This window comes from Salvelinus alpinus, chromosome 10, assembly GCF_045679555.1.
Source record: "Salvelinus alpinus chromosome 10, SLU_Salpinus.1, whole genome shotgun sequence".
NCBI classification, from domain to species: domain Eukaryota; kingdom Metazoa; phylum Chordata; class Actinopteri; order Salmoniformes; family Salmonidae; genus Salvelinus; species Salvelinus alpinus.
In genome coordinates, this window is record NC_092095.1 from 17,870,377 (window position 1) to 17,895,652 (window position 25,276).

The 25,276-nt window shown below is 46.1% G+C and overlaps 1 protein-coding gene across 6 annotated transcripts; it reads right to left on the reverse strand.

The window, feature by feature from the left end:
* Nucleotides 1-1,240: 1,240 nt before the first annotated feature.
* On the reverse strand, nt 1,241-24,884 carry map7d2b (MAP7 domain containing 2b). 6 transcript variants are annotated; one of them, XM_071328185.1, is made up of 16 exons: nt 24,731-24,883; nt 23,113-23,178; nt 20,535-20,689; nt 14,836-14,971; nt 12,234-12,323; nt 8,641-8,730; nt 8,430-8,524; nt 8,222-8,343; nt 7,917-8,110; nt 7,444-7,582; nt 5,444-5,645; nt 4,548-4,652; nt 4,128-4,185; nt 3,804-3,948; nt 3,423-3,712; nt 1,241-3,334 (listed from the first exon to the last, which is right to left on the reverse strand). In XM_071328185.1, the coding sequence occupies exons 1-15, from the start codon at nt 24,768-24,770 to the stop codon at nt 3,430-3,432; spliced, it is 1,920 nt and encodes a 639-aa protein (XP_071184286.1). In that variant the 5' UTR covers nt 24,771-24,883; the 3' UTR covers nt 1,241-3,334; nt 3,423-3,429. The 6 variants fall into 6 exon arrangements, with proteins under 6 accessions (XP_071184286.1, XP_071184288.1, XP_071184287.1 ...); XM_071328187.1 differs by lacking the exon at nt 8,641-8,730 and having other exon boundaries at nt 8,430-8,548; nt 24,731-24,884; XM_071328186.1 differs by lacking the exon at nt 23,113-23,178 and having other exon boundaries at nt 24,731-24,882.
* Nucleotides 24,885-25,276: the final 392 nt, after the last annotated feature.

A 25,276-nucleotide genomic window follows, 5' to 3' on the forward strand; every position in this document is an offset into this window, starting at 1 on the left:
CTGTCTTTGCCTCGCGACTTCAAAACAGAATTTGACCCGGAAACACACACAATAAGGATAGCGCCACCGTTAGGACGTTTGAGTCACAGACGAAGGGGGTTAGTTATATCATCTTTGCTTGAGTTGTTTCCTCTGAACTAGATGTGTCCCCTACATTTCATTTTTGAAACAAAACTCACTGTAGAATACAAAAGTATTTTTTCACAAGACTGAGGATATAAAACATTAAGAAGAAGAACAGCTGCTCTTTCCATGACCAGGTGAATCCAGGTGAAAGCTATTATCCCTAGCTTATTGATGTAATTGATTAAATCCACTTCAGTCAGTGTAGATAAAGGGGAGGAAACAGGTCAAAGAAAGATTTTTAAGCCTTGAGACAATTGAAACATGGATTGTGCATGTGTGCCATTCAGAGGGTGAATGGGCAAGACAAACGATGCAAGTTCCTTTGAACGGGGTATGGTAGTAGGTGCCAGGCGCACCGGTTTGTCAAGAACTGCAAAGCTGCTGGGTTTTTCATACTCAACAGTTTCCTGTGTGTCAAGAATGGTCCACCACCCAAAGGACATCCAGCCAACTCGTCCTGCTGCTCCAGTTTCAACTGTTCTGCCTGCGGCTATGGAACCCTGACCTGTTCACCGGACGTGCTACCTTGTCCCGGACCTGCTGTTTTCGACTCTCTCTCTACCGCACCTGCTGTCTCTAACTCTGAATGATCGGCTATGAAAAGCCAACTGACATTTACTCCTGAGGTGCTGACCTGTTGCACCCTCGACAACCTCTGTGATGATTTTTATTTGAGCTTGCTGGTCATCTATGAACATTTTAACATCTTGGCCATGTACTGTTATAATCTCCACCTGGCACAGCCAGAAGAGGACTGGCCACCCCTCAGAGCCTGGTTCCTCTCTAGATTTCTTCCTAGGTTCCTGCCTTTCTAGGGAGTTTTTCCTAGCCACGTGCTTCTACATCTGCATTGCTTGCTGTTTGGGGTTTTAGGCTGGGTTTCTGTATAGCACTTTGTGACATCAGTTGGTGTAAAAATGGGATTTATAAATACATTTGATTGATTGATTGACACAACTGTGGGAAGCATTGGAGGCAACATAGCCAGCATCCTTGTGGAACGCCCATCGAACACCTTGTAGAGTCCATGCCCCAACAAATTGAGGCTGCTCTGAGGGCAAAGGGAGGGGGGTATGCTGTTTGTTCTCGGTGTTTATAAACAAAGTCACAGACATGGCTTGATGACGTTTTATTGTTTTCAGCAGTTAGATCCATGCACCACGTCTACAGTTATATATTCCACCAAGCTGCAGTGACAGTGTTAACTGATTTTTAGTGAATAACATTCTGACCTTAAGTCTTAAATATACTTAATTTACCCTTGGGATACAAAGAAAGCATTAGATTATGAACGAGCACAGAAAGAGAGAGGAAGAGAGATGGACGGACTGGCTGATGGACGGACAGACATGGCAACTAAATCAAGAGTCAAGTGCACTGAAGACAGCAAAGATAAACAGACATTCCAGGCCTTTACCTACTCTAGTCCAGTAATTGAGATACAGCATCAACATTAGAGCCATTATAGACACTAGTCAGTGGCCATCCCTTCACAGGGTTAGCTGGGTTGTGAGGAGTGGTTGACACCTCACAGTACCCTTCAGGGGGAACTGAAACAGAGATTGAAACCTTGAGAGGAGGGAGCACACATGCTGACCCTGAGAGCAAAGCAAGGCAAGTGTTACAGTAAGATCGGTACAAGACCGTTACAGTACAGGAAGCATGTATGATTGGTAGAATTCCCAGCAGTAGTAGACAGCAGACTGAAGTGTCCTCTGTAGTGAGATAGATCTCCATGAGGTAAAGCCACAGTCATAGTGAATATAGCTGTTGACTGACTGAGTGATTACACAGACTGATGAGATACTGTAGGACAGGGTTCACTAACGGAATGTGCAGGCTTTTGTTCCAGCCCTGCTCTAATCACCGTCTTCAGTCTGGACCATGATTAGTGGACTCAGGTGTGTTACTATAGGGCTGGAACGAAAGCTTGCACACCCAATAGCTCCAGGACCACCTAGTAGCTCCAAAGTTGGAGACCCCTGCTGTAGGTTGACTGCTAGTTGCTAGAACTGTGAGTTGCAGCATATACAGTCCAGTTCAGAGCAGAGGCAAGATAGAGAGAGTAGTATTTCCAGAACAGAGTAGGGATGAGTGTTTTCAGAGCTGTTACACGACCAGACAGTAACTAAACCACAGCTAGCGCACACACAGCAAGCCAAAAACACACGCCACATCTTTTCAATATCCCCCAGCCCTGCAAATAGCAAGAAATACAAGACTGTTCACAGTTTTCTTTTTGCTCAGATTATAATAAGAAATGCTTCAGTGTTCCACGTGTTTTTTTACGCACCACTAAAGCTATGGTGCGTTGGTGGACAGAAGCATATCAACTGAGGCCAGACTTTTGTCTTACTGTACTAAATCATCCACATCTGTAGATGAGTAGGTTTCTCCAGTTGCAGGATGCAAACATTTAGACTGGCTAGCTGAGTTCTACATAGCGATTGTAGACTCCTGGTGAACAGCAGCAGTACAGCGTGTCAGTGGTGCTGTGATGATCATAACCGACCACCACTAGAAACACTGACAGAAAGAAACTCCTAACGTAGTCGTTACAACAAATAGGCAGACGCTGCCCCTAACCACTGATACAGGGTCAGATTACATTTTCATCTGACCAAAGGTTAAGGTTAATGAGGGTTAGAATAATCTGATTCTAGATCTGTGGTTAGGTGCAACTTCTACCTAGAGTTACAGCTGTGTAACAGTATACAGTATATACAGGAGGAGGTGTTCTCCAGTGAAGGTGCTACATGGTCAGTGTTAACCACATAATTAATGCTACAGGAGGATAACACAACCATATTACATCAGCCTCCAAACACTGACACACCTTTATACACAATATCATACAGCCAGAGCATAGAGAAAAAGCTTTACTTTACTGGGAGAGTATTAACCGTGTGTGTGTGTGTGTGTGTGTGTGTGTGTGTGTGTGTGTGTGTGTGTGTGTGTGTGTGTATGCACATGTCAGTGTGTGTTTACATAGGGGAATTCAGCTGTAGATGTGTTGAGTTGTAGATATAAGGGGGGAGCCAGACATTGAGCAGTTGCTCTCTGTGGAGTCCAGGTGTGCATGGGGAGGGCCTCTCCCCTGAAGAGAGAGGGGGGGGGGGGGGGGTGGAGCTGGTCCCGGAGAGCAGAGACCCCCCTGCTGCTCCTAGCTTCTCTTTTCACCCAACAGCCAATAGTCCTATACAATACCCTGGCGAAAGAGGATAATGAATATTAGAGCAGAACTGCACAGTGTGTGGGATATGCAGTATGTGTGTGTGTGTGTGTGTGTGTGTTACCTCGTTACTAGACGTCCAGTTTGCCAGGGCTGAGGCTGTGGAGAAGCTGGGCGGACCTGGGGGAGGAGCTAGTTAAGGAGGCGGGGTTATAACCCTGTATCAGCAGGTTCTTGTTGAGGTCTCCCAGGGCTGCAGCACTGCCCGGCTGCAGCCTGGGGTAGGGGGGTGTTTCTGGCAGGGTGGTGAGGTCCAGGAGGTGCTCCAGGGTTCGAGCGTTACTCATGCTGTTTAACGCCTCGCTGACGGGAGAGAAGTCCTGAACGATACCCAAGTCATCCCTGGACACAGGGCTGGGGAGACAGATACAGTGTGAAATATGCCTGTTAACACATGGGATTGTGTGTGCATTTGCATGCATGCATGTGTGTGTGTGCAGCTCACCTGACGTCCATAGATTGTACCCCGTCAGACAGCTCGTCCCCTCCACAGGTCTTTCTCTCCAGGGGGCCCAGCGTGATGAGGGGGGACTCATCCTGATCCAGCTCCCTGCCCTGCCCTGCCTGGCCCCTGTTCACATCACATACACCTGAGAAAGAGAGGAGGGGGTTGGTCACACCTAGTAAGTAACTCAAAACCTGCATGCATTGATAGTCAAGAGTAACACAGAGTAACAATACAACCCTGTCCACCACACGGGGGAGCTCTAACTGTGCCTGCCGCTGAGTCACCCTGCAGTATTTACTGTGTGTGTGTGTTTGTTTATACCTGAGGATGAGGAGTCCGTTTCACTCTTACGCGTCCTCTTCATGATCTCCTCAATCCGCTATGGACACACACACACACACACACACACACACACACACACACACACACACACACACACACACACACACACACACACACACACACACACACACACACACACACACACACACACACACACACACACACACACACACAGAGGAGTTTAGGGACACAGCTTAAATGGCAGCATATTCGGGAGTAAGGTGTGTGTGTCTGTGTGTGTGTGTGTGTGTGTGTGTGTGTGTGTGTGTGTGTGTGTGTGTGTGTGTGTGTGTGTGTGTGTGTGTGTGTGTGTGTGTGTGTGTGTGTGTGTGTGTGTGTGTGTGTGTGTGTGTGTGTGTCTGTGTCTGTGTGTGTGTCTGTGTGTGTCTGTGTGTTAACCTTCTTCCTCTGCAGTCTCTCCTGCTCCTCCTGTACCTGCTGCAGCTCTCTCTCCTGCCTCTTCCTCTCTGCCTCCCTGTGAGCACGCAGACACGCCTCCTCTCTCTACACACACACACACACTTCATTAATTCCCTGAACTGATTAGAATTTAGGAAGCTGTGGGTCAGATATAATATGTAGGATCAGAGAGCAAAGGTAGGGAGTGAACTCACCTGGCTACAGTTTCCTTTTCAGGGCTAAAAGCACAATGTGGCAGATAGAGCCATGTATATCAACCACATAGATCTGAAACTGCTAGAAACATGGCAACATGGCCTTGGAGAGGTCACATATTGACTATCTGTGACTAAACATCTTCGTCACATGCAGCGGGGATGCCCAATGACTGTATATATGAATGGGCAAAGCCATCGCATCATGTGACACCATTCATTCCTATGTAAAGACTCAATAGCGCATTGAAGCCAAATAGTTAAGATGGCGTGTCATGGAGACATAACATGAGCAGTTTAAGCTACTCCAGGAAGTGACGTTGCAGGCTAGCTCAGTGCTGCCCCCTCTCATTGAATAACTCAAGTTGAAGGCCGACCGTGGTACTGCAGGCTACCATTATCAAAGAAATTATCGTTATAACTTCTTGTGTGTGAATTTAAAATAATCTGCTCAAGGACACAAATATGGTGTATTAGAAGCAATCATTGGTACCAAATGTAGTTTTTTATTTACACAAAGATTCACCACGAGGATTGCCATTTTCCCATTCACTAGAATGGATGTTTCTGTTTGCAATGCCTGCAGTACCGCGGTTGGCCTTGAACATCTGTGGCTTCAATGAGAGGGGGCAGTCATTCTCCCCTGGTGTGAAGTTTAAGCCCTGAGCCCTGACCCCTGACCTCTCGGTCCAGCTGATCCTGCATGTCTTTCCATCGTCTCTCCTTGGTCCTTCTCTCCTCCTCTTCTCTGCTCTTCCTCTCCTCCTCCCGTCTCTCTCTCTCCCCCTCCCGTCTCTCTCTCTCCTCCTCTGCTCGTTGTGCCTCTCTCGCCTGCCGCTCCCGCGCCTCCTGCTCTCTCCTCAGCTCCTCCTCAGCTCTCAGCCTGCACACACACACACACAAACACACACAGTAAATACACAATACTTAGCTTGATCCCCTTGTTCAAAGACGTTTAGACCTTACTTTTCGACATTTTCAGTGGTAATATTAACAAACACGCCCCCATAAAGAAAATTTGAATTAAAAACAGGTTCAGCCCCTGGTTCGACCGTGATCTGACAGTGTTGCTCCACCTCAAGAATTCCATTTGACGAAAGGCTCGGCACACGCATACTCAGGCTGACTGGCTCTCGTTCAGGCAAATTAGAAATAAGTGCACTCAGGCTATCCGAAAGGCCAAAGTTAGTTACTTTAAGCAGCAGTTCTCTCTCTGTGGGTCCAACCCCAAGAAGTTCTGGAAAACGGTTAAAGACCTGGAGAATAAACCCTCCTCCTTACAGCTGCCCATGTCCCTTAATGTTGATAATGTGGTTCTTACTGACAAGAAGCACATGGCTGAGCTCTTTAATCACCACTTCATGAAGTCAGGATTCCTATTTAACTCAGCCATGCCTCCTTGCCCGTCCAACATTTCCTCATCTCCCACTCCTTCTAATGCGACTAGCCCCGATGCTCCTCCCTCTTTTTCCCCTGCCCCGCTACAAAGTTTCTCCCTGCATGCGGTCACTGAGTCCGAGGTGCTAAAGGAGCTCCTTAAACTTGACTTAGACCCTTTCTTCTTTAAGGTTGCTGCCCCTATCATCGTCAAGCCTATCTCTGAACTTTTTAACCTGTTAGAGCTTGAGGTAGTTACCTCATACAACTACTTGGGAGTATGGCTAGATGGTGCACTGTCATTCTCTCAGCACATATCAAAGCTGCAGGCTAAAGTTAAATCTAGACTTGGTTTCCTCTATTTTAATTGCTCCTCTTTCACCCCAGCTACCAAACTAACCCTGATTCAGATGACCATCCCACCCATGCTAAATTACGGAGACATCGTTTTATAGATCGGCAGGTAAGGGTGCTCTGGAGCGGCTAGATGTTCTTTACCATTCGGCAATCAGATTTGCCACCAATGCTCATCACACATCACTGCACTCTATACTCCTCTGTAAACTGGTCATCTCTGTATACACGGCACAAGACCCACTGGTTGATGCTTATTTATAAAACCTCACTCCCCCTATCTGAGATACCTATTGCAGCCCTCATCTTCCACGTACAACACCCGTTCTGCCAGTCACATTCTGTTAAAGGTCCCCAAAGCATACATATCCCTGGGTCGCTCCTCTTTTCAGTTCACTGCAGCTAGCGATTGGAACGAGCTGCAACAAACACTCAAACTGGACAGCTTTATCTCCATCTCTTCATTCAAAGACTCAATCATGGACACTCTTACTGACAGTTGTGGCTGCTTCGCGTGATGTATTATTGTCTCGACCTTCCTGCCCTTTGTGCTGTTGTCTGTGCCCAATAATGTTTGTACTATGTTTTGTGATGCTACCATGTTGTGCTGCTGCCATGTTGTGTTGCTACCATGTTGTTGTCATGTTGTGTTGCTACCATGCTGGGTTGTCATGTGTTGCTGCCATGCTATGTTGTTGTCTTAGGTCTCTCTTTATGTAGTGTTGTGGTGTCTCTCTTGTCGTGATGTGTGTTTTGTCCTATATATTTAAAAAAAAATCTCAGCCCCTTATCCCCGCAGGAGGCCTTTTGCCTTTTGGTAGGCCGTCACTGTAAATAAGAATTTGTTCTTAAATGACTTGCCTTGTTAAATAAAGGTTAAATAAAAAAAGTATTAAAAAAATACACATATCCCTCTGTACATCCTTCTGACCTGACAAACACACACACACCTCTCCTCCTCCTGTCGTAGTTTGTCCTCCTGCTCTTTCTGTACTCTGGCCAGACGCCGCCTCTCAGCCAACAGTCTAGACGCCTCCTCAGCATCCGTTGTCCCGGCAACGTTCCTGCCTGTGGGCGTACCTGGAGAATCTATGAGGAGGGAGGAAAGGGGAGCGGTGGAGTAGAGGGGGAGTGGGGCAGAGACATAGAGACAGAGGACTCTGGTGTACAGCAGACACTGATGAAAGCAGTTTTCTCTGAAGCATTCTGTTGTCTCCTCTAGGGTGGCTCAGGTTGCAGACTCTCTCTCTCTCTCTCTCTCTCTCTCTCTCTCTCTCTCTTTCTATCAATATATCTCTCTCTCTTTTCCTCCACCCCTCTCTCTCCTCTCAAGGGTAAAGCATATATCAGTGGTGAGTTCTGAACACACCCACGAGCACACTCGCACATGCAATCACACGCGCACACACACACACATCCCTACCTGCCGCCAGGTCTCTGCTGCAGGACTTGGGGATCTTCTTCTCTGCGTCCGGCTTGGAGGACTTCCTCTCCAGGGTTCCATGACCCCTGGCCTCATGGTTGCCCTCGGTTACCGGGGGTCGCTGGCGGATGGGGGAGGGAGGGTACTGTCCCGGGGAGCAGGGGGATTGGGCACGACTCTTAGTCGACCTCACCCTGTAATAACAATTCACTTTACTTGTATCTTTTATACTACGTAGTAGGTATAGCTTCTTTACAATAAGTATATATTATAATCCAAAATAAAAAACAGGAAAACCAAGAAACCTTTTGGGCGTGCCCACTGCTTTGCTATGGGCTCTGGGGGAGGAGCTTCGGGTGGGCGTGGTCGGAGATTCGAGGCGTCTCATTGAAGAGTCAGTCAGACAGGAGGTGGGGCCTCTCTCTGTCTAAAAACACAAAAGAAGAAGTGAACGTGTGCTCAGAATAATAATGTAGTAATATAAATGCATGTACACACATCTATGGTACTGACTGTGGGTGTTCTGGGGGTCTTGTCCTCCGGGGGTCCATTGCTTGCCTTCCTGGAGGGGGAACATTTGTAGGCCGGTCGCTGGGGGCTGGGGGATGCTAAGCGAGGGGACACACCACACACTGCATTGTCATAATAGGGCAGAGAGACAGACAACGAAGAAGAAACACACAAGAGAGTCATATTATATACTGTTGCTTGGCAACACACACACCTCTTTCTGGTGAGTGCAGGGAGGCTGAAGAGTTGGAGAGGCGTTTAGTGATTGGCTGGTCCGGGGAGGGTGGTGTCAGGAAGTCACACACTGCAGAGAGTTGCATGAGAAAGAGTCACCCCAGAGGGACAGGAAGAGGTAGGAGTCTTCTTAACCCACAAGTTCTAATACTACATTCATATTTTCTCTACCTTCCATGAACTGTACACTCGTTCACTTCCCCTAATGGGGAGGGTTCGGATTGGACTGAAATATGGTGGGAACTCATATATGCATATGACACAAATCACATTACACACACATGACATTACACACAAATCACATTACACACAAACAGGAGACACACAAATCACAATACACACAAAAAGGAGACACACAATACACACAAATCACAATACACACAAATAACATTACACACAAATCACAATACACACAAAAAGGAGACACACAATACACAGAAATCACAATACACACAAAAAGGAGACACACAATACACACAAATCACATTACACACAAATCACAATACACACAAATAACATTACACACAAATCACAATAAACACAAATCACATTACACACAAAAAGGAGACACACAATACACAGAAATCACAATACACAGAAATCACAATAAACACAAATCACATTACACACAAATAGAAGACACACAATACATACAAATCACATTACACACAAATAGAAGACACACAATACACACAAATCACATTCCACACAAATCACATTACACACAAATAGAAGACACACAATACACACAAATCACATTCCACACAAATCACATTACACACAAATCACATTACACACAAATCACAATACACACAAATCACAATACACACAAATCACATTACACACAAATCACAATACACACAAATCACAATACACACAAATCATATTACACACAAATAGGAAACACACAAATCACATTATAAATAAATCACATTACACACAAATCACAATACACACAAATAGGAGACACACAATACACACAAATCACAATACACACAAATCACTATACACACAAATCACTATACACACAAATCACTATACACACAAATCACTATACACACAAATCACTATACACACAAATCACAATACACACAAATCACTATACACACAAATCACTATACACACAAATCACAATACACACAAATCACAATACACACAAATCACTATACACACAAATCACTATACACACAAATCACTATACACACATATAGGAGACACAATAGTAGAACATTACTCTGCAGTTGTTCTTTTTTTAATATATTGATTTATTTATTTAACCTTTATTTAACTAGGCAAGTCAGTTAAGAACACATTGTTATTTACAATGACGGCCTACCAACAATGACGGCCTCCCAACAATGACGGCCTACCAACAATGACGGCCTCCCAACAATGACGGCCTCCCAACAATGACGGCCTACCAACAATGACGGCCTCCTAACAATGACGGCCTACCAACAATGACGGCCTACCAACAATGACGGCCTACCAACAATGACGGCCTCCCAACAATGACGGCCTACCATAGTTAGTGAACAACTATTCCACAAATTCACCAAAACATCCGACACACTGACTGGGCTTCAGTTTGACTTCCGTGTTGTATAGTAAGAGACTAATGTATGTTCCATCTACACTGCAGTCAGAAAGTATTCAGAGCCCTTGTCTTTTTCCACATTTTGTTAGGTTACAGCCTTATTCTAAAATGGATTCAATTGTTTTTTCCCCCTCATCAATCTATACACAATAGCCCATAGTTCTCTGCAGGTCCTCTCAAGCTCTGCCAGGTTGGATGGGAAGCGTTGCTGCACAGCTATTTTCAGGTCTCTCCAGAGATGTTCGATCGGGTTCAAGTCCGAGCTCTGGCTGGTCCACTCAAGGACATTCAGAGACTTGTCCTGAAGCCACTCCTACGTTGTCTTGGCTGTGTGCTTAGGGTTGTTGTCCTGTTGGAAGGTGAACCTTCGCCCCAGTCTGAGGTTCGGAGCACTCTGGATGAGGTTTTCATCAAGGATCTCTCTGTACTTTGCTCCGTTCATCTTTCCCTCGATCCTGACTAGTTTCCCAGTCCCTGCTGCTGAAAAACATCCCCACAGCATGATGCTGCCACCACCATGCTTCACCGTAGGGAAGGTGCCAGGTTTCCTCCAAACGTGATGCTTGGTATTCAGGCCAAAGAGTTCAATCTTGGTTTCATCAGACCAGAGAATCTTGTTTCTCATGGTCTGAGAGTCCTTTAGGTGCCTTTTGGCAAACTCCAAACGGGCTGCCATGTGCCTTTTACTGAGGAGTGGCTTCCGTCTGGCCGCTCTACCATAAAGGCCTGATTGGTGGAGTGCTGCAGAGATGGTTATCCTTCTGGAAGGTTCTTCCATCTCCATACAGGAACTCTGGAGCTCTGTCAGAGTGACCATCGGATTCTTGGTCACCTCCCTGACCAAGGCCCTTCTCCCCCAATTGATCCGTTTGGCCGGACGGCCAGCTCTAGGAAGAGTCTTGGTGGTTCCAAACTTCTTCCATTTAAGAAGAATGGAGGCCACTGTGATCTTGGGGACCTTCAATGCTGCAGAAATATTTTGGTACCCTTCCCCAGATCTTTGTCTCGACACAATCCTGTCTCGGAGCTCTACGGACTATGCCTTCGACCTCATGGCTTGGTTTTTGCTCTGACATACACTGTCAACTGTGGGACCTTATATAGACAGGTGTGTGCCTTTCCAAATCATGTCCAATCAATTGATTTTACCACAGGTGGACTCCAATCAAGTTGTAGAAACATCTCAAGGATGATCAATGGAAACAGGATGCACCTGACCTCAATTCAAGTCTCATTGCAAAGGGTCTGAATACTTATGTAAATAAGGTATTTCTGTTTTTAATTTTTTTTAAATTTGCTAACATTTCTAAAAACCTGTTTTCGCATTGTCATTATGGGGAAATGAGGGAGATAAAAAGTATTTAATCCATTTTAGAATAAGGCTGTAACATAACAAAATTTGGAAAAAGTCAAGGGGTTTGAATACTTTGCCGAATACACTGTATACATTGATACACATGGATACACACATGGATCCTCTAGCACAAAGGAGAGAGGATGGTTTTATGTTAGTGTGTCTGAGTACCTGTCTCGAGGGATGGGGGTTGTCGAGACTTCTGCCTATCCTATCAGCTGTGTGTATGTGTGGTTAGACTGCTGCAGGCAGACAGGAAGTATATGAACTCTCTGTTCTGATTGGAAGGAGCTAGTGGACCCCAAGGACCAAAGGGAGACAACATGTGTGGTGAAAACAACCATATCCATATTCATGCACAGAACCCCCCCCCCATGGCCACACAGGAAGGCAGCAGAATGCACTGCAAAACACACAGCACACAATCTGATAGGATGAAGGATACTTGGGACAAAATGTAAAAAATGCATGAACATTATTGTGAATACAGACACAATAGAATAGAATAGAATTCTTTATTGCCCCGAAGGAAGAATAAATGTCTTGAACTAGCATTACAAAGCATAACACACATGCAGCCAAACACAACAACTGCACACTAAGGGTATCAGGTGGTCTGTACCGTTCCTGGATTGGTTGGGACTGGCAGCAGAGGCGGGATGATGAGGCAGAGCTGAGCCAATAGCATGAGAGGGCGGGGTCTTAGGGTTACCTGTTAGCAGGTGTGGCAGAGCGGAGAAAGCAAAGCATTACACACGCACCTGGGTGTTGCAATCCTACACACACACCTGAGTATAAAATTATACGTACATATGTACTGTGTACGCACACCTACACACACACCTATGTGGTGCAATTGTATACATACATACCTATGAGTCTCTGATACAAACACAGACACACACGTGAGACTGGAGCCTGCATGCTGCAGCATCAACTGATCTCAGTTCAAATCTACCATCCATCTGCTAGTTAGAACACCAGTGATGTATAGTAATGGTAGAGATCAGTAATTGAAGAAGAAGGGAAAAGGGTGGTGATACTCCCGACTGTACCAGGGTTGTATTCACTGTAAGAGACACTATACAGTAAGATTCTATACAGTAAGATTCTATACAGTAAGACTCTATACTGTAGGACTCTATACCGTAGGACTCTATACCGTAGGACTCTATACCGTAGGATTCCATACCATAGGATTCTATACCGTAGGACTCTATACCATAGGACTCTATACCGTAGGATTCTATACCGTAGGATTCTATACCGTAGGACTCTATACCATAGGATTCTATACTATAGGATTCTATACCATAGGATTCTATACCGTAGGATTCTATACCATAGGATTCTATACTATAGGATTCTATACCATAGGATTCTATACCATAGGATTCTATACAGTAGGACTCTATACCGTAGGACTCTATACCGTAGGACTCTATACCGTAGGATTCTATACCGTAGGATTCTATACCGTAGGACTCTATACCGTAGGATTCTATACAGTAGGATTCTATACCGTAGGATTCTATATAGTAGGATTCTATACCGTAGGATTCTATACCGTAGGACTCTATACCGTAGGATTCTATACAGTAGGATTCTATACCGTAGGATTCTATATAGTAGGATTCTATACCGTAGGATTCTATACCATAGGATTCTATACCATAGGATTCTATACCGTAGGATTCTATACCATAGGATTCTATACCATAGGACTCTATACCGTAGGATTCTATACCGTAGGATTCTATACCGTAGGACTCTATACCGTAGGATTCTATACCGTAGGATTCTATAAGGTATTGTTGAAGAATGTGGTAAACTAGGTATTCTACAAGAGGGGCTGATCCTCTACATCCGCCTAGGCCTGATGGATGGAGTGTGTGTGAATCATTGATGGAATTATAAATGCACCACAGAGTCTGGCTATTGCTCTGGTACTGCTCACTGACGGCAGTGTCATCGCTGAAAACACACACACACACACACACACACACTATACAAATACAAATATAAAATGTAATTGCAATTCCTATAATAAGCTTATCCATAACACTGCCACAACAGCACGGGTAGACAGATTATGATGGTGTGTGTGTGTGTAGAGAGACACCAACCCAACGATGGGTGTTTACATACGCAGTAAATATCCCCTGTCAATTTGTGTGTGTGTGTCAAGGTTAGATATGTATTTTAGGCCCCTGCTGGGAATCAGGCCTGTTTCCCTACACACTGATGACACACTGATGCTCTCTCTGGTATCTGGTCTTCCTCTCTCTGTCCTCCCCACTCTCTCTCTGGTATCTGGTCTTCCTCTCTCTGTCCTCCCCACTCTCTCTCTCTGGTATCTGGTCTTCCTCTCTCTGTCCTCCCCACTCTCTCTCTGGTATCTGGTCTTCCTCTCTCTGTCCTCCCCACTCTCTCTCTGGTATCTGGTCTTCCTCTCTCTGTCCTCCCCACTCTCTCTCTGGTATCTGGTCTTCCTCTCTCTGTCCTCCCCACTCTCTCTCTGATATCTGGTCTTCCTCTCTCTGTCCTCCCCACTCTCTCTCTGGTATCTGGTCTTCCTCTCTCTGTCCTCCCCACTCTCTCTCTGGTATCTGGTCTTCCTCTCTCTTTCCTCCCCACTCTCTCTCTGGTATCTGGTCTTCCTCTCTCTGTCCTCCCCACTCTCTCTCTTGTATCTGGTCTTCCTCTCTCTGTCCTCCCCACTCTCTCTCTGGTATCTGGTCTTCCTCTCTCTGTCCTCCCCACTCTCTCTCTTGTATCTGGTCTTCCTCTCTCTGTCCGCCCCACTCTCTCTCTGGTATCTGTTCTTCCTCTCTCTGTCCTCCCCACTCTCTCTCTGGTATCTGGTCTTCCTCTCTCATCCCTCGTTTCTCTCCATATTGCCCTTTATCGCTCTACTCTTTATTTCAGGTGGTCTATCTCTCATTCTCCTGCCCCCATCATCTCTCTCTCGCTCGCTCTCTCCATCTCTCTTCTCTAGTTTCCTTTACCATTTAGCTGTCTTAAACTGTCCACACCCTTTCCTCCATCCTTAATACATCCCATCACCCCTCCCCTCTCTCTCTTTCTCTGTCCCCCTCACTCACTTCATCTCACACCTCCCAAACCACCATACCCTCCTATCAATCTCTCCCCTCCCCCTCTCCAGCCTGTCTCTCCCTTCTGTTTGACCCCCATGCTCCCCCCTCCCCCCCAAGTGTACTTACCCTCTTCCCCTCCGGGTGGTCCTCCCCAGGTCCAGCGTTTAGGCCTGTTCTCCATAGGGTATCTGCTGTCCTCCCCCATCTGTCTGTCCCTCTCTCCTGTTCTTTCCCTTCTTCTCACCAGGGCCTCCAGTCTCTCCTGTTCGTTGCGTTCCAAAACGGGGAAAAATAGACACTCTCTCACCGAACCGTCGCTACGACGACGAGCACCCGGTGATGCACACAGAGAAGGCTGTGCCATGGTTACCAGTGCACCTCAGCAAGAGCAGCAGCCTCACCCGTCGCTCTCTTCTCCAAGTGTGTCGGTTCGTTCACTCGCTCACGCTGTCTGCTGCTCACTGATAAATGAACTAGGGCCTCGGCTCTCTCTCTCTATCTATCCCCCACCCCCTCTCTCTCTCTTTATCCCTCTCTCTGTCAGTGTCTGCCGCTCCCTCTAGGCAGCTCTGTTTCTCTCTCTCTCTCTCTCTCACTTGCTCACCCCACCCTTTCTGTCTCTGCTCACCTCTTTCTCCCTATATTCTCTCATTCCTATCCCCTTTCTCTCTCTCTCGTTCCTTTTTCTCTCCTCCTCTCTCTCTCAGATGATGAGTCTATTTCAGAAAGCCAGACAGAGTGACAGCAGGTAACCTCCATTCCCCTCCCCCACCCCTCTGTTAACGACACCCCACTAAGTTCTCTCTCTCTCTCACAAACACACACACACACTCACACACACACACACACACACACACACACACACACACACACACACACACACACACACACACACACACACACACACACACACACACACACACACACACACACACACACACACACACACACACACACACACACACACACACACACACACACACACACACACACACACACATCATAGGGATATATACACACACAGAATGTGACTAGGGTAATAAAACAGGTTGCTTTTGTCACATGGCGGATGCTCTTTTTTCCGTTGAATTCTCCACTCTCTCCCTCCCTCCCTGTATTTCTCCCCCACTCCTTCATCTGCTCAGTGACTGTATTTCTCTGGTGGGTTAACTCCTGCCTGTCTGGACTACTGAGATCTGTAGTAGAAAGAGAGACAGAGGCTCTGATGTCATTTACCGGAGACAGACACACATCCCCTTCTTTCCCTCTCATTTCAATCCGTCTCCTACACACATTTCAATTCACACGCATTGCATAAACTGCTATACATCTTCTTTGTAACTGTGTTGGGGAAAGAGCCAGCTGAGGTTGCAGTGTTCTCTGTGATGAAGGGAAAACCCCACCTCAGTTTGGGAGAGAAAGAGGGACTCACACGCAGGAGAGGAGATGGTTAGGAGGGAGGCAGGGAGGAGGGGTGTGAAGACCGATGAAAGAGAGATGGAAAGAAAGAGGGAGAGGATAAAGAGACACCGAGACATAGAGGGAAGCCGAGGGGAGGAGAGAGAGAGAGAAAGAGGGAGAGAGAGGGAGGGAGAGAGGGAGAAAGAGGGAGAGGTAGGGAGAGCGAGAGGGAGAAAGAGAGGGAGAAAGAGGGAGAGGGAGGGAGAGAGAGAGGGAGAAAGAGGGAGAGAGAGAGGGAGAAAGAGGGAGGGAGAGAGAGAGGGAGAAAGAGGGAGGGAGAGATAGAGGGAGAAAGAGGTAGGAGGGAACAGATGGAGAGAGGGAGAGAGAGGGAGAGAGAGGGAGAGAGGGAGAAAGAGAGAGAAACACAAGCACAAAGCAAAATGCAGTGCTATCTGGCCCTAAATCGACAGTACACCATGGCTAACTATTTGACCATGGTTACTGATCAAAACCTTAGAAAAACCTTGACAAAGTACAGGCTCAGTGAGCACAGCCTTGTCATTGAAAGGGGTAGACACAGGAAAACCTGGCTCCCTGTAGAGCAGGGGTGTCAAACATACGGCCCGCGGGCCGGAACCGGCCCCCAAGGAGGTTCGATCAGGCCCGCAGGATAATTTGAAAGTGGAAAAAATGCATAAAAGACATGGAATTAATATTTTTAATTCGCTGCAATTCATGGATTATCCGCTAAGGGGCGCACTCTTTCCATCAGAGTAGAAGACAAGCCGCATCACTGAGACAGACTGAAAACAGCAGACGGTATCAATGCGCCATCTGCTGCTTGTTACGACGTTGTTAATACCTTGGTCTCTACCTCTCCGCTACACCCTCATTAGCCAAAATGTCGTTATCCAAACGGAGAAAAGTAGATAAGGAGTGTAGAATTTTCAAAGAAAAATGGACCACGTCCTATTTATTTACAGAGATGCACGGAAAACCTTCGTGCTTGGTGTGTTTGCAACAAGTTTCGGTATTGAAGGAATATAATATTCGACGCCACTACGAGACTCATCACAGCGAAAAATATGACGGCTTGCAAGGACAACTGAGAAGAGATAAGATTAACGAATTGCTGGCGGGTCTGAGGAAACAAATTTCAATATTTTCCTAATGTTCTTGTGCTTCTTTACACCAAAACAAAGGAAAGACATGATATTTTGGTTATTTATAGCAGAGTATGGTATAATTTTAATGGTCCGGCCCACTTGACATCTCCCTAGGCCGTATGTGGCCCACGATGCGAAATGAGTTTGACACCCCTGCTGTAGAGGAAAGGCTGTGCAACCACTGCACCACAGCAGAACCTGAGACGGAGCTGCACATCCTGACAAAATTTCAAAAATATAAAACAATTAGAGAGTGTCATTTCCCCAAATTTGAAACCCTTATTCAAGTTTTCAAAGACCTCTCTGATGAGAGTAGGCTACCCGTCCTGTTGGGGGAGGACGCAGAGAGCTGTGGGTTGGCAGCGCAATACATTGCTGCCTGCCATAAGTTGAGGGACAGTATCTGACAGACCAATCAACCTGCACATGTACTCTACTGTATGCTTATTGTTATTGTTCAATGTATGGTTATTTTGACCCTTGGTTATTGTTGTTACTGTTGTCCCGTTGACAATTTTGATTCTCATTATTTTCAAATTGTAAATATCCAAAGTAAGCTTTGGCAATATGTACACTGTTACATCATGCCAATAAAGCAAAAGCAAATTGAATTGAGAGAGAGAGTGAGAGGGAGAGAGAGAGAAAGTGGTAGGAGGGGGAGAGAGAGAGGGAGAGAGAGAGAGAGAGGGAGAGAGAGACTGGGAGAGAAAGGGAGAAAGAGAGAGACTGGGAGAGAGAGGGAGAAAGAGAGAGAGAGAGAGTGGGAGAGAGAGGGAGAAAGAGAGAGAGAGAGAGGGAGAAAGAGAGAGAGTGAGGTAGAGAGAGAGAGAGAGAAAGGGGTAGGAGGGGGAGAGAGAGAGAAAAAGGGGTAGGAGGGGGGAGAGAGAGAGGGAGAAGCAGAGTAATCTGAGGTGATAGTGGATGATGTCGCTACGGCAACCCAGAACCCAACCGGAGCCTAAAATAGAACCTCCACAGAGTTCTACAGAAGAACACACACACACTCACAAACACACACACAAACACACACACACACTTCTAAATAACTAGAGACAGATTTAATCAGTTGAGTGCTTTTTTTATTAATAGATTAACTTGTATTGTTTACAAATCTAATCGATCAGCAATAATCAACCAACATCAATTGTATAGACTACCCCTGGCTTCATATCCATTCTATCACATCCTATTAGGAAACTGTCATCTAGCTGGTCCTACTGTTCATGTCTAGATCCTCTTCTAGACCCACACTGGAAACTACTGTTCATGTCTACATCCTCTTCTAGACCCACACTGGAAACTACTGTTCATGTCTACATCCTCTTCTAGACCCACACTGGAAACTACTGTTCATGTCTAGATCCTCTTCTAGACCCACACTGGAAACTACTGTTCATGTCTAGATCCTCTTCTAGACCCACACTGGAAACTACTGTTCATGTCTACATCCTCTTCTAGACCCACACTGGAAACCACTGTTCATGTCTAGATCCTCTTCTAGACCCACACTGGAAACTACTGTTCATGTCTAGATCCTCTTCTAGACCCACACTGGAAACTACTGTTCATGTCTACATCCTCTTCTAGACCCACACTGGAAACTACTGTTCATGTCTAGATCCTCTTCTAGACCCACACTGGAAACTACACCCTGCAGGTACTGTACACCCTGTGTGTGTGTTTATGTGTGTGTATGTGTATTTATGTGTGTGTGTGTGTGTGTGTATGTATTTCTGTCTGTGTGTGTCTTGAAAAGCACATGAATTTCACATGTGAAGTGTTCCAAAAACAAATGTTTTTCTGTAAGGGAAGTGTGTATGATGACAGATATATGCAACATGTACTGTCTAATTCCAGGAAATGACATATGATACGCTAGCGATGATGTCATGATGCAGCCCCAGAGACCGCCCAATCATTAAGTCGTTAACATAAAGAGGAGGGGCTGTATGCAATAGACACACAATGCCCCCTCCCCAACCCCCACCCTGCGGGAAGAGAATAGTTTAATCTTGGGGTTAGAACCCTGATGGGAGTTCTTAACTCTAAACGCACCAGCACAGCCCTGGCTTAGACGGAATACAAAATGTCCACCGTTTCAAATCATCAGTTGAGATGTTCACCAATGGCTAACTTTTGAAGCACATCTAAACTAACCCAACGCGCGCACACGCACAGACAGACAGACAGACAGACAGACAGACAGACAGACAGACAGACAGACAGACAGACAGACAGACAGACAGACAGACAGACAGACAGACAGACAGACAGACAGACAGACAGACAGACAGACAGACAGACAGACAGACAGACAGAGAGAGAGAGAGAGAGAGAGAGAGAGAGAGAGAGAGAGAGAGAGAGAGAGAGAGAGACTAGATGAAGAAAATAGGGTGGGGGTAAAATAGTGATGGAGGTGGAAGGAGTGTTTGAGGAAAGGACAAGAGAGACAGAGGGAGCAGAAGAGAACCATGGTGATCCTGTTAAATTACTAGAGGGGCTTTGACATAAACCCTGAAAGTTCCAGAATGATATGATGATGGCAGCTATTTTGGTCAGGGAGAAATCCAAACCAGACAAATTGGAATGAATGGCAGTAGAGGCATAAGTGATTATTTTCCTGATTTTACTTATGCAGAAAAATGTAAGTAAGGCATGTGATATATCAGCAATTGTGTAATAGAATTTTTGTCAACCTAAAATATTGTTATATAATATTGTTATATATACAGTTTATCCAGGTTTTATAACAATGTTCTGTATAAATAGCCTTTAAAGTATGTGTAAACAGACCATAAAAGTCTCCTTGTTTGTTTTCTTGGAAAGCTGTGAGTTATATTATGATACAGTATCAGTTGCATTGACAACTTGTCTGAGTCCTATCATCAGCTGGTTTCAGCCAGAATACGGCTGTGACTGCACTGTTTGAATGGGATGTTGGCATATTGGCAGTTCATTTGACCAATTTATGGAATCGTTCAAATCAAATTTTATTTGTCACATACACATGGTTAGCAGATGTTAATGTGAGTGTAGCGAAATGCTCCAAAACTGTCTGGCTAGCTATAATAGTGCAGATAAATTCTTCAAATTCATTGTTTCACACAATATCTTATCACAGTACAGGCTGACCATGGTTGACCAACTCCCTGACCAAAATGGCTGACCTTTTATACTGTCAAAAGAATGTTCCTGTCCATTCTAGTATTCAAATTCCTAATTCTATGAAGGGAGCATAGTAGTTTGACCTCTGACCTTCTCCTCCTCGTCCTGCTGTCGTCTCCTCTCCTCCACTGCTGCCCTCCTCTCCTCCTCCCTTCTTTTCTGCTTTTCCATCTTCCTGCCTCGTTTGTCTGCACAATGCTCCAGCTGCTGCCGTACACGTTGCTCTTTATCACGCAAAAACTCCTCTAGGTACACACACACACACACACACACACACACACACACACACACACACACACACACACACACACACACACACACACACACACACACACACACACACACACACACACACACACACACACACACACACACACACACACAGTGTGGTTTTGTTTTACTATCCTTGTGGGGACCAGAAGTCAATCCAAGGATAGTAAAACAACAAACATTCAGACAAGTTGTCACGCCCTGACCTTAGAGAGCCTTTTTATTCTCTATTTTGGTTAGGCCAGGGTGTGACTAGGGTGGGTACTCTAGTTTTTGTATTTCTATGTTGGCCTGGTATGGTTCCCAATCAGAGGCAGCTGTCTATCGTTGTCTATGATTGGGGATCATATTTAGGCAGCCTTTTCCCCACTGTGGTTGTGGGATCTTGTTTGTGTTAGTTGCCTTGAGCACGGCATAGCTTCACGTTCGTTTCTTTATTGTTTTTTGCCGGTTCACGTTAAATAAAGATGATGAACCCAAACCACGCTGCACCTTGGTCCGATTCTTACAACAACGTTCGTGACAGAAGATCCCACCAACCCAGGACCAAGCAGCGTGCCCAGGAGCAGGTATCCTGGGCTTGGGAGGAGATCCAGGAGTTAAGGACATCCTGGACTTGGGAGGAAGTAATGGCAGGAGACGAAAGCCTGCCATGGAAGCAGGCGGAAGCAGCGAAGGAAGGACAGCGACGACACCGGAGTTCGCGGCCACGACGTGGGCCCAAGAAGCAGCCTCAAAATTTTTTTGGGGGGGAGGCACACGGGGTGGTTGGCGGAGCCGAGGTGTGAACCAGAGCCAGTCCACACGGGGTGGTCGGCGGAGCCGACCCATGGTCCGGGGCCTCCGGTGATGATCCATGGCCCGGAGCCTCCAGTGATGATCCAGGGCCCGGAGCCTCCAGTGATGATCCATGGTCCAGAGCCTCCAGTGAGGGTTCCCAGTCCAGAGCCTCCAGCGAGGGTTCCCAGTCCAGAGCCTCCTGCGAGGGTTCCCAGTCCAGAGCCTCCTGCGAGGGTTCCCAGTCCAGAGCCTCCTGCGAGGGTTCCTAGTCCGGAGCCTCGTGCGAGGGTTCCCAGTCCGGAGCCTTCAGCGAGGGTTCCCAGTCCGGTGCCTCCGGCGACGGTCCGGAGTCCCCAGCAACGATCCACGGTCCGGAGCCTCCGGCGACGATCCACGGTCCGGAGCCTCCGGTGATGATCCACGGTCCGGAGCATCCGGCGATGATCTACGGTCCGGTTCTTCCGGCGACGATCTACGGTCCGGAGCCTCCGGCAACAATCCACTGTCCGGTTCCACGGAAGCGGAGGGATCCACGAGCGGAGCGGGGTCTACGTCCCGAACCGGAGCCGCCACCGAGGCTAGATGCCCACCCGGACCCTCCCCCAGGGGCCAGGTTTTGCGGCCAGAGTCCGCACCTTTGGGGGAGGGGGGTACTGTCACGCCCTGACCTTAGAGAGCCTTTTTACTCTCTATTTTGGATAGGTCAGGGTGTGACTAGGGTGGGTACTGGTTTTTGTATTTCTATGTTGGCCTGGTATGGTTCCCAATCAGAGGCAGCTGTCTATTGTTGTCTCTGATTGGGGATCATATTTAGGCAGCCTTTTCCCCACTGTGGTTGTGGGATCTTGTTTGTGTTAGTTGCCTTGAGCACGGCATAGCTTCACGTTCGTTTCTTTCTTCTTTTTTGCCGGTTCACGTTAAATAAAGATGATGAACCCAAACCACGCTGCACCTTGGTCCGATTCTTACAACAACGTTCGTGACACAAGTCGGGACATTTCGCCTGTCCGCAGAAGGAAAACAGTTTTTTTTAAGCTTAGGGGTTAGGCTTAGAGCAGTGGCATGTATTCATGGCTGCCAAGGGAAGCCGGGCTTCCCCAAAAAATGGACCAAGAAAAAACAAAAATTCTTAATTCCCTCTATGTTTCAGCAAGAGGCTGAATGTATCTCACATGAGAAAGCATCCAAGCGAGCAAAACAGTGTAGGCCATTTATCTGATGCTGTCTGGTCCAAACAAGATTTTAATTTTTTTTTTAAATAAAAATAAAAGTATGACATTGTTGCCGCCGGTAGCATTGAATGCAAGGGAAGCGAGCGAGCATTTGGCTTCAACAAAAAAAAGTATAAAATAATAGCCAATCAGCATTGAGCTAAACTGAGCGAGCTCAACATTGAATGGTCCTGGCGCACCAAAGTGATTGTGATCTTATCCACGCACCACTGGTTTAGGGTTAGAATTAGGGTTATGTTTAGTTTTAGGAGTTAGGGAAAACAGGATTTTGAATGGAAATCAATTGTTTGGTCCTAACAAGGATAGTAAAACAAACATGGTGTGTTTGTCACAACAACAGATGACAGAGCCATCCAGTCAGTTCATTTGGAAGCAGTGATTCATACCATGACTCTTCTCTCTCTCCTCTCTCCTCCCTCTCACTAGCTGCACTCTGTCCATCTGCGGTGACCCTTACACACACGAAGAAGAGAGACAGTCAGTGAGCATATAGAGCGCAATTACGAACAGAAGGGAAACTCACAGAACGTCACGTGTTTCATACTGCTAGAAACACATTGGAGAGGTCGAAGTATACTGCTGCTTGCACCACTACTAAGATGCATTAAATGAACAACAAACTGGATCTACAGTAGATATTTAGCCCATCTTGGAGAAAGCTACTCAAACCCGGATTAAGCACATACATGCTTTTTAGTCCAGGAGTAAACTTAATCTGGTTAATGAATCTAGCCCATACAGATACAATGGAAGATCATTAAAATACGTAAAACCGATGGGCTGTTGTGATTGGACGACAGACGAGAAGGGGACACATGCCCTTTGGTGAGTGGTCTTGTCCCAGTGATGATGGGCGAGGTCATGACTGCTGATTGGAGGGTAGAGTCAGACACACACAGCTGCCAGAACTGAACATTAAACATTAGCACAGTGGGCTCACACAGTCAATCTGGACACACGCAGGTTCGATTCCATAGAATTCTATTTCAATGTTTGATTTCCGGTCGGTCAGACACTATATCCCCGGCCTAGATGACACCTGACCCAGTCTGTATGTGAGGGGGAGAGATATACATCGTCCAGGTGACCTGGAGGTCATCCCTCCATTTAGCTAGAGGACAGTGGGCAGGGTATTGTGTGGTTTATGGCTGTCTGTCTGACAGACTGTCAATAGACAGAAACAGCACAACAACGACGTGCAGCAGGATCATGTCTATGCTCAAACATACACGTTTGTTTTACGTGTGTGCTTGTGGGATAATTGATTCCCATTTAAAATCCTATTTTCCCTAACCATAACCAAAAACCCTAACCCTAACCCAAAACTGTAACCCCTAACCCAAAACTCTAACCCCTAAAACTCTAACCCCTAACCCTAACCCAAAAATCTAATCCCTAAAACTCTAACCCCTAACCCTAAACTCTTAACCTAATCCCTAACCCTAAACTCTTAATCCTAATCCTAATCCTAACCCCTAACCACAGTTTCTACCCCCAAGACATAAGACTGCTAAACAACTAATCAAATGACCACCGGACTATTTACATGGGGGGTGCAACTCAATATTAGGAAGGTGTTCTTAATGTTTGTATTCTCAGTGTATATACACGCTATATGCACACAGCAAGAAGCTGTTGTTCTTTCCTGTCATAAGCTTTGTACATTTATGTAAACATATGCAGTCAGATCTGCCCCATGGGTATTAACACAGCTTATGTTAAATGAAATGGTTTCTTCACCTTGAGAGATAAGTCACATTTTAACATCAATAAATAAACAAATCTGCTAACACTCACTGAGTCAGGTGAGTTATAGTAACATTCCCTATAATACAAACATGCCCGTTCATTAATCAATACGGAAATATTTAATTTAAGCAAAAGAAGAACAATTGAATAGAGCAAAAAACACAATCCCCTAACAATATCCTTATCCCAAGCCTACTACCTTCATCCAATCAAAACAACCGCCAGTAAATCCTGAGCCCATCATCATCATCTCACCTGTCACCTGGTGCCCAGCGCCTGGTTTGACTGTGGTCATCTCTGTTCCCACCACTACTGTCCCTGATTCGCGCCGGCCGCCGCAAAACAGCAGCAGAAAATCAAACCAGTCTGAACACGACTGCGGCAGAATCGAGAGAGAAATAACAGAGAAACAGAGTGGGGTGATGCCAGGAAAAGAGAGAGAAAGAGAGCGAGTGCGAGAGAGAGAAACAGAGAGAGCGAGAGAGAGAAACCAACGGGGGAAATTAATGTTTTGGAGTGTCTTCGAAGGTAATCAAAGTCAATCCATCTGATACATTTGGCCATTTAAAAAATAATGTATTATTTCTAATGAGAGTTTAATCCATATCTCCCAGGTTTAAGTCACTTATCACATACGTACCAGAGGGCTCTAAATTACATAATTATTTACGTCAAATAGTCCACACATGTCGGTTCAGTGGTCTGTCTCTCTCTCACATGTCTCTCCCACACACGCAGACCCCGATTGGATAATTCATGGACTAAAAATAGCGCAGAGGGAACAGTGAATAACAGCAACTA

What these genes read in the sequence shown, in the direction of transcription:
- map7d2b (XM_071328185.1), bottom strand. Translation starts at nt 24,770, where the DNA reads ATGACCACAGTCAAACCAGGCGCTGGGCACCAGGTGACAG. An exon ending in CCTGCACTCACCAGAAAGAG is followed by an intron (nt 8,525 to 8,640) that starts GTGTGTGTGTTG and finishes CCCCTCGCTTAG; the next exon opens with CATCCCCCAGCCCCCAGCGA. An exon ending in GTACAATCTATGGACGTCAG is followed by an intron (nt 3,713 to 3,803) that starts GTGAGCTGCACA and finishes CTGTCTCCCCAG; the next exon opens with CCCTGTGTCCAGGGATGACT.